The sequence below is a fragment of the Procambarus clarkii genome, chromosome 92 (assembly GCF_040958095.1).
Source record: "Procambarus clarkii isolate CNS0578487 chromosome 92, FALCON_Pclarkii_2.0, whole genome shotgun sequence".
NCBI classification, from domain to species: Eukaryota; Metazoa; Arthropoda; class Malacostraca; order Decapoda; family Cambaridae; genus Procambarus; species Procambarus clarkii.
Window position 1 is genome coordinate 8,334,620 of NC_091241.1, and position 10,272 is coordinate 8,344,891.

At 39.0% G+C, this 10,272-nt stretch overlaps 1 protein-coding gene across 2 annotated transcripts in view; it reads right to left on the reverse strand.

Annotated features, from left to right (window-relative positions):
- Nucleotides 1–9,634, reverse strand: part of LOC123775096 (WD repeat, SAM and U-box domain-containing protein 1) — a 30,046-nt gene extending 20,412 nt beyond the window's left edge. For both annotated transcript variants that reach the window (XM_069319267.1, XM_045769957.2), the window contains exons 1-5: nt 9,480–9,634; nt 6,450–6,518; nt 5,210–5,365; nt 3,766–3,937; nt 2,300–2,445 (exon numbers count right to left, since the gene is read on the reverse strand). In XM_069319267.1, the coding sequence (XP_069175368.1) occupies nt 2,300–2,445; nt 3,766–3,937; nt 5,210–5,365; nt 6,450–6,518; nt 9,480–9,502 (566 nt within the window). In that variant the 5' untranslated portion in view covers nt 9,503–9,634. The remainder of the gene's footprint in view (nt 1–2,299; nt 2,446–3,765; nt 3,938–5,209; nt 5,366–6,449; nt 6,519–9,479) is intronic.
- Between the last annotated feature and the right edge of the window lie 638 nt (nt 9,635–10,272).

Consider the following 10,272-nt stretch of genomic DNA (forward strand, 5'->3'; position numbering starts at 1 on the left):
CTGTTACTTTTGAATGCTAAATCTTTGACTTCTTTTTTTCATCTATTCTTGTAAGTCTTAATGTGAGCCTGCAGATAATGTGGAACAGCCATCCAAACTTGAAGGACATGAGGACAAGGCTTTCAAAACATCCAGATCAGAAGGTAAAGCTCATGAAAACATCCAGATCAGAAGGTAGAGCTCATGAAAACATCCAGATCAGAAGGTAGAGCTCATGAAAACATCCAGATCAGAAGGAAGAGCTCATAAAAACATCTAGATCAGAAGGAAGAGCTCGTGAAAACATCAAGATCAGAAGGTAGAGCTCATGAAAACATCCAGATCAGAATGTAGAGCTCATGAAAACATCCAGATCAGAAGGTAAAGCTCATGAAAACATCCAGATCAGAAGGTAGAGCTCATGAAAACATCCAGATTAAAAGGAAGAGCTCATGAAAACATCCAGATGTAAAGCAAGAGCTGGTGGAAGCCTAAAAATGACAAGATATTACAGAGAAAGGTGTGACAACTATCTTCAAAGTGGTACTACTAAGAAAATACTTTCTACGGCATATTTCCTACAGCACACTTTTCGTACAAGCAGGAAAACCAAATTAATTAAGATATACTGACATAACATGGGCTAGAGGTGAAGTCTATTGAAGCTTGTGTGGTGATGGTTGGTGAACGTCAACCTGAAGGACATTTATAGTGTGGTCAGAATCTTTGGCTATAAAAAATAAAGTACAACTGACATATCAGTGTCAAATGTAGATTAAAAAATAATCTGGCAAGTTGCATTAAATAGCCTTTTGGGATGATAATTTAACAACTGCAAAAAATATGCCAAATATTATAGCTGCTCTGCCATTACCACAATTCAAAAAACACATTAAACGCAAGATTAAACTAGCTAAACACAGATGCCGAATAAATACAAGAAAATTCACTTTCGCAAACAGAGTGGTAGACGGTTGGAACAAGTTAGGTGAGAAGGTGGTGGAGGCCAAGACCGTCAGTAGTTTCAAAGCGTTATATGACAAAGAGTGCTGTGAAGACGGGACACCACGAGCATAGCTCTCATCCTGTAACTACACTTAGGTAATTACACTTGGGTAATTACATACACGTACAAACATTCAGCATTATGCAGACAAAGTCACAACAACATGGCTGAAAATTAGACACCCAACCCGCACCACCTTTCTTTTCAGATGTGTAGGTCGAGTGTCTAAATCAACACAAGCTGCACCAGTAGACAGCAAAGAGACCACAGTGAAGTATAGGATGCAAAATACACATAAAAAAAAACTTTTATTATCTATATATGAAGCTTCAATATACTGTTGATACATACACTTGCAAGATTATGATGGACAAATTGTAATCAACAACTGGTAATTAAGTGCAACAAAAATATTAAACAATAAATAATTACACAATAAAATCAACACAAAATTCCCAGTGTATACAGTTACAGCCCCGCTCCTGTGCCAGGTAAGTCCACTATAGGCTCACCATAGCCCGTGCTACTTGAAACTTTTGTTCAGAGTAGCTGAATCTATAAACAACAACAACCCTGTGTATTATAAATTGGTTTCAGGATAATGATTAAGCAGCCCATGCTCCTGTTTTGGTAGTACTTATAGTAATGATGAGGACTATAGTACATATATCAACATACAATGCAATTAGAAAAAAATCTGTACTATTGAATTTCTACAAACCAGAAAAGGTTTTGTATTTGTTGCAAAGACAATCTAAACTAACCTAACCTAACCTTACTAGCCCTAATACATGCTATCTAAGGCCTAATACAGTATGTGTGTGTGCTATACTAGGCCTAGGAATATTTAAGTTTGTTTTTTTGCTTCTTTTTTTAGACTTATAAAGTGAATAGTACCAAATTCTATTATCTCATAGCTTAGTACATCAATGTTTGTACTACAGTGCACATAGTTACTAAAACTACTATCTAAACAGGAGGATGGGTTGGATTAAGTCAATAAAATCAAATATTTTTTAAATAGGCTAAAAAAAAGCCTAAACATTCTAAAACAAAATAAAACTAATAAGTATATACTGTACAGTCTTTAACCATAACCATATTAAGGTGAAGACTAATCAGGAAATAACTATAGAGTAATCATTTAGGAACCATGGAAATAAACCCGAGACATGACACTCAACACCATATGCCTGTAACATTGGAATATTCGTTCAGGATATAAGGCAACACACTTGAGGAATACGAACTTCACCACACTGCATATGCCAGTCATGTAACTATAGAATAATCATTTAGTAAGAGACCACACACCTGAGCAATGACAATGTTGACACATCCCATATACCAGCCATGTCATCATCTCCGCCCGCAGCCAACAGAACCGAGTTTGGGGAGAAGGCACATACTCGTACTGCAGCTTCGCTTGGAGGTTGCAGTGAACACAGACGATCCCCAGTCTGGTAGCACAATTAGATTTCAAATTACATTGAAAACGAAGTCTGCAAGAATGATACTACATCAGTTTTCAATACAGCCTTTATTCATTTAATAGATGCATTAACAAAAAATAAAGTAAAATAAGAATTTTTAACACTTTAACCTAAACTCGTAGTATATAATTGAAGATGTATTCCTAAAAAATTCTACAGTTTCATCTCTTAACTCTTCATCTTGGCCTTCGAACTGATGCAGCCCTCATAACTTGCTGGTCAATTGAAACTAGTGTTGGCAGATGGTAAATTAAAGCAGAGGAAAAAAACAAACACTTGTGGGAGAAATGGCTAGGAAGCAAGTCTCATCTCTTCCCTTGTAGCTAGCACTCAAGCACTTTTCTTGCACTGGTGCAAGATGTCCACCTGTACCGACTGTGCAGAGTCCTAGCCATGGCAACAGCAGGAATTGCACATAGAAGCAACTGTGTGCAGTAGTGACATGTATGTAAATGGTAAAATTAAAGAAGCCATCATCATCATGTACTTTCTGGAAAGTGCACCATAGATTCAATTTTATGCATTTTTGGAAAGAAAGGGAACAGAAGTGCAAAGGCCATTATGACTATACAGCACTTGGAAGGGATCAGGATAGGGGCGGGGAAAGGAATGGTGCCCAACCTATTGGATGGTCGGGGATTGAACATCAATCAGTATGAAGGGAGACCGTCACGCTACCATGCAGCCCAAGTGGTTGAGTATGCACTTTTGGATTACAGTACAGTCAGGAATTATAGACCTTCCCAAATGTTCAAGAAAATGCTTGCCTTCATGTACATCATTGTGAGCATATAGAGCAGTTTATGCAGTATACTTGCAACTGAAAAGTGCTCAGAATACTGAATAATAAAGTTCAGGCAGGTGTTTTATTGTATTATGCATAAATAAAGCACCACTTTGTTAGGTCTTTGAATTGCATCTCTATTATTCTATCAAGTTTTACTTGTACATATCTAGGCAAGACAAGGCTCTCCCAAAACATCTCCCAAGTTAAATAAGGTTACACGGTATAAGAAAATGTAAACCACCATCTAATAAGTTTAAAAAAAATCACAGAGCTAAAAGGTACACCCAAATTTACATAATCCTCCAAAATAAAAAATGTAAACAAGTATAATACAGTGTCATGTGTACTATACAATCCAGCTATACAATCAAATGTTTGTGGCCATTCTAAGAAAGCAAACTTAAACTTTGTCACTTAACTGTCTTATGACACATATGTGAAGCAATCTCACTGCACAATAATGTCACAAAAAACACTATTTACAAATGCACCATTCTTACCTTCACATCCCATATGATTGTTGATCCATCAGTTGAAGCAGAAGCTAACTTTGTTCCAAAGGGAGAGAAACTGACACAGTTGACTCCGTATGTATGTCCAAGAAGTGGAGAGTAACTAACCTCAACAAAGGTGTCGCCAACTTGCCACTTGTACACACGCACACTCTTGTCACTGAAACCAATATTGCACTGATGTCACTTGTTATGCATTCTTCAATAAAATTTAAAAAAACACTGACGGCACCAACTTCTCCAAGCCATTCAGTATGCATGATACATGAACAAGTAAAAACACATATACAGTACTGTACTGTATATATGGGTCTTACATAGTAGTTTAAGTAATACAATACAAATATTTATTCAGGTAAAGTACATACATACAAGGTGAAATACAAAAGTTGATGGATTTATAGATAGAGCTAGTACATACAATGCCTAAAGCCACTACTGTATTACGCAAAACGTTTCGGGCAGGAAAAGCACTAAGACTAAAACTTAATACTAACTTAGATTAAAGTATAAAGTTGGGTTTTAGAAGCTACTGAAGAGCAAGCAAGACTACAAACCAAGAGGTGTTGCAATATTAACCGAGGGAACCTTAAGGAAGGAATAGTACACCAAAAACCATTTAAATGTCTTCATTTTTCCTTTTTGATCCACCACTGCCCACGGAATGGGTATGGGGTTCATAATAGAGAAATTGAACTGATCTTGCAACCTTAATCAGCATGTCTAAAACTGCTTCTGGTGAAATTTTGAAGGAAGAAGTAAAAATTAGATGCTAAAAATCCCAAATAATGGAGTGTGTGTTGGAAGTTGCTAGAGAGTGAGTAAGGCACTTTACCAAGAGCTAAGACACCAATATCTAATATTGCATAAAATAGTGTTCATATTTAAAAATATCTTCTATCAAATATTGCAATCATAATCAGCATTTGTAAAATAGTTTTTGTTGAGATTTTGAAGTAGGAATTATAAGCTAAATTGACAAATAGTAGTAACAGTGATGGAAGATGTAAGGGGAGTTAATAGTACTCTATTACATTCACATGCACGCTGTCTTATTTCTTGAATTATTTGTATTTTCTCGCACAGGTTAACATTACTGTATACTGGATGCACCTAGCCATGGTTTTTGAGTCATTTCTGACTCCTAATACTGTATAATCTTTATATCTAGTTTGTAATAGCTTCAGCCTATGCTGAGGTTGGAGGCACAGCCATTGTAGATGGAATGATTGGAGACCTCTGACATCAAAGGGCCATAATTATGCATAAACAATGTACAGTACTGAATATAGACATGAATATTTAAATTCTTGCTAGACCAGCTAATGTACCTCAATATCATTTAACTTTCAGACCCTGCAAAGAAATTCTTGACACTCGATTATTCTAGGTAAAATGCTAAATTAAACATTCTTATATTTCCAGAACTTACGATGAGCCAGTGGCAAGCAGAGATCTGCCAGCAAAATCCACACTGGTGACGTCGTTGGAGTGATCCTTAATGGTGCATATTGGGGCCGAGCCAGACACTCCCACCCCTTCAGCTCCATTTCCATTTTTAATTCGATTCTTATTCAGAACACTACATCTGTAATTAATTCAGGTTTCAGATTATCATTTATATGAGAGTTCTCTCAGTTAAAATGTCTAAATTTATTCAAATACAAAGAATATCACATCTTGACCAATTTCCTGCCCTTTCCAATACAGTACAATATTGTACAGTGGAACCTTGATTCAACAAACCTTAATTCAGCGAATCTCCGGTTGGCGCACACATTTTCCATGGCAGGTTTACTCATCCTATTCAACAAACAAAAGTTTGCTGAAGCTGGGGATACGTGTATTTGCTTAGGATGTTGGAACCAAATTCAGAGATGTAGGCAACATTACAAGAAATATTTGGGGCTTTGGGAAAGCCACTGAGCATATTTAAAACCAAATTCTCTGTTTTTTTTATTTCACGTTGCAGAGGTTTTTGTTCAGAAAATTTGGGACCCTTTTCCTTTGAAAATAAGATTTTGAGGCTTACAGACAGGTTATCTTGGTAGTAGTTCTTCATATGACAGGTTGAATTTCAAATTTTGTTTAGTGACATCAGCCCATAGAGCATGAGAAATGTTAGGGTATAAGAGGTAACTCTTAATATGGCTCCAATCATATTTTTGATGATTTTTGTCAGTATATGTACTCATCATTACATTACAGGAAACGGTTTGAGCCTTGGGAAAGCCATTGGGAATATTTAAAACCAAATTCTATTTTTTTTTTCAGTTGGCAAGGTTCACTCGGGTATGGAACTGCTACCTTTTGGAAATGAGTTGTGATGCTGGGGATGTGAGATAATGAGTAGAAGTGGTTACACTTTTGCAGACATGTTCATTTGGTAGTTATCTATAATAGGTTGAAAAGGAAATTTTGCCCAGAGAAATTAGCTTGTAGGTCATGGGAAATGCATTGTAGCGTCATCTCCAGTTGCAACAAATCTCTCACTGCAATGAACTGGGTTTGGTCCAGTACAGTTCGTTGAATCAAGGTTGTGTTGTATAAGAGTTTGGTTGTCAAGAGACGTACCAATTTCAGCCATTCCTATGCTTCAAACCAAGCACTTTGCAAACAAAGGTAAACCATTTTTTAAATCAGAGTAAGAACTGCTTTGACATGATTTTTACCTTTCTCTTATTAATTCCAGGTCTCTAAAATGGTCTGTGTTCTCCGCACCCTCCATCCGATACCAACTCCTGAAAAACATGATCCATAATGGTCACTGCTGTACTGTAGCCATGTATATCGTGTTCCTCTTCCCCGAAATGAGCACACGCTAGCATTGTTATTAATTCATTGTCACACAGTGAAGGACATGTCCATTTATTGATTATCCCTCACGTTCCTTCACCTACCACTACTACCAAGCACGCTACTGCTTAATACTGTACATGCTTGATGGGGTTCTGGGAGTTCTTCTACTCCCCAAGCCTGGCCTGAGGCCAGGCTTGACTTGTGATGTTGATGCTCCTACCACTACCAGTTCACCTCACATATAAACCTAAATTACTACTATGCAATAAAACAACAACCACCACTACCACTTCCACTGAAGACACTACTTCCACTACCAACAAAAATGACAGACCCTAACAGGAATGGGGTACAGGTTGTCGTCGCCACGCCCCAAAACGTGGGCGATGTCATTGCTACACCTCCAAAAATGTGAAGGATGTCATCACTATCAAAATTACAATCAAAAGGGGCCTGACAGCCGAGTGGACAGTGCTCAGGATTCGTAGTCCTAAGGTTCCTGGTTCAATCCCCAGCAGAGGCGGAAACAAATGGGCAGAGTTTCTTTCACCCTGATGTCCCTGTTCACCTAGCAGTAAATAGGTACCTGGGAGTTAGACAGCTGCTACGGGCTGCTTCCTGGGGGTGTGTAACAAAAAGAAGGCTTGGTCGACGACCGGGCCACGGGGTCGCTAAGCCCTGAAATCATCTCAAGATAACCATAACCCCAAAATATGGGGGGGGGGGGAATGTCATCACCATAACCCCAAAATATGGGAGGGGGGTAAGTCATCACCATAGCCCCAAAATATGGGGGGATGTCATCACCATAGCCCCAAAATATGGGGGGATGTCATCACCATAGCCCCAAAATATGGGGGGATGTCATCACCATAGCCCCAAAATATGGGGGGATGTCATCACCATAGCCCCAAAATATGGGGGGATGTCATCACCATAGCCCCAAAATATGGGGGTAAGTCATCACCATAACCCCAAAATATTAGGGACATGTCATCACCATAACCCCAAAATATTAGGGACATGTCATCACCATAACCCCAAAATATGGGGGGTAAGTCATCACCATAACCCCAAAATATGGGGGGTAAGTCATCACCATAACCCCAAAATATGGGGGGTAAGTCATCACCATAACCCCAAAATATGGGGGGTAAGTCATCACCATAACCCCAAAATATGGGGGGTAAGTCATCACCATAACCCCAAAATATGGGGGTATGTCATCACCATAACCCCAATGCAGGTGATGAGTCACAATAACGTGGCTGAAGAATGTTGACCAGACCACACACTAAAAGGTGAAGAGACGACGATGTTTCGGTCCTTCCTGACCATTCTCAAGTCAATTTTGATGAGGGAGTTAATGCAGGGCAATAAATAGGCAAGAGAGAGGTGAGGAGCAAGGCAAAAGGTATGAACGATAAGGTGTAGTAGAGGGGATAGTAGTAGGAATAAGAACTGCAGAAGGCCCATTGGCCCATACGAGGCAGCTATTATAACCACCGAATGAGAAGCAGATAGTAATAGGAATAAGAAGAGGGAATGCAAGGGAATGTAAGAGAAAACAATGAACAGAAAAAAAGAAGAGAGAAAGAAAAGGAAAGAGAAAGAAAAGGAAAGAGAAAGAAAAGGAAAGAGAAAGAAAGATAAATGGAAGGGTAAGCTTATGTTAGGTCACGTTTGTTAATAAGATTAGAGCATTTGAGTATGTACTGTGAAAGGGATAGTACATACTCAAATGCTCTAATGCATCCCCCAAAAAAGAGGGAGGATGACATCATCGCCACACCCCGAAGGGGGGGATAACATCTTTACCACCCCCCGAAGGGGTGTTATCGTTATCGTTACCACACCCCGAAGGGAGGGATGACGTCATTACCATACCCCGAAAGAAGAAGATTCATGAATGCGTAATTGACATTTTCTAGAAACGTGATGTGTAAAAATGGAACATAATTAAAGTATGCAAATATGGTAAACATAACAAAATAGAATGTAACACAATAGACACTGAATAAGACCCTTGTAAGGCCCGTAAACCCATCACCCAGATATCCCCATCACCAGTTCCATAAATCATATGAAGTATTTCTTTATAAATAAACTATTACTACTAAATAATTGCAGTGGTCCCCACGCCCCGGTGAAGATAAAGTAATCACGACACCAAACACATGTAATACATGTCATAAACAAACACACACACACACACTGGAAAAGTTGCAAACTGGAAAAGGTGCAACGGCATGCTGCAAAATGGCTTCCACAACTGAAAAACAAAAGTTATGAGGAGAGACGAGAAGCGTTAAACATGCCAAAACTAGAAGATAGAATAAAACGAGGTGATATGATCACTTACAAAATACTAACAGGACTCTACCAAATTGACAGAGGAATTCCCGAAACCGGTAACTTGACGAACAAGAGGACGCAGTACACACAGAAATCACAATAACGTGATGCATCAAATGAACAAATCCACAAGGGCCGTGACGAGGATTCGAACCTGCGTCTGGGAGCATCCCAGACACTTTTAACCATGTCATAGCTCAGTCGATTAAGGCAGTGTTTGGGATGCTCCCGGACGCAGGTTAGAATCCTCGTCACTGCCCTTGTGGATTTGTTCAAGAGGGCGCAGGTTCAAGCTAAGAAAACAGAGGTGCCAAAAATACCATTAGAAAATGTTATTTTGCAAATAGAGTGGTGGACGGTTGGCACAAACTAAGTGAGGTGGTGGAGGCCAAAACCGTCAGTAGTTTCAAAGTACAATACGACAAGAGTATCGAGAAGGCGGAACACCACGAACTTGGCTCTCATCCTATAACTACACTTAGGTAATTACACGCCATAAACACCCAACTCTGGCACTCAGTAATACACACAACATGCCCCACACTCACTTATACTTGAGGAAGTTCGTCATAGACGCTGGTGTTGCTCGGCCAGTGTAAGAGACACTGGCAGCGGGCAGAGCTCTGGAGGCACTCTGGAGGCACTCTGGAATGTTTACAGTGAGTGACGGGGGCCACCAGACGACCCACTCACCCCCGTACACTCTCACACTCCCCGACACCTCCTGCTGCCTCACGCTGCTTCCTCCTACACTCAATAGATGGCATAACTAATCCTTCCCATCCTCGGCTACATCTTATTTTATTTATTTTATTTATTTAATACAAGAAGGTACATTGGGTTTGTGAGAATACATAGAATGGTATTTACAATTTTGTAAAGCCACTAGTACGCGCACATCAACCTTTATACTTCATAATCTATTTTTCATCTATATTTGTAAGTCAAATCAAATCAAATGTTTATTTAGGTAAGGTACATACATACAAGAGATTTTACAAAGAGTGATGGATTTATAGATAGGGCTAGTACATACAATGCCTAAAGCCACTATTACGCAAAGGTACAAAGTAGGTTAGTAGGTAGGTAGGTACAATTGGGCTGTGAAAGCACATATGTTGGCGATTAACTGGTATATACTTTGTATTTATATATTTTTTATATACAAGAGTTCTTACGTTCTTGTACAGCCACTAGTACGTAAAGCGTTTCGGCTAAGTCTTTTATATTGTAACGTACGATTATGTTACGTGAGTAGATTAGATACGTAGTGTTTACCGAGTGTCATTTATTTAGTAGTCTTGATTACAGTCGTCAGTTGGGTGGTTTAATCTTCATCAA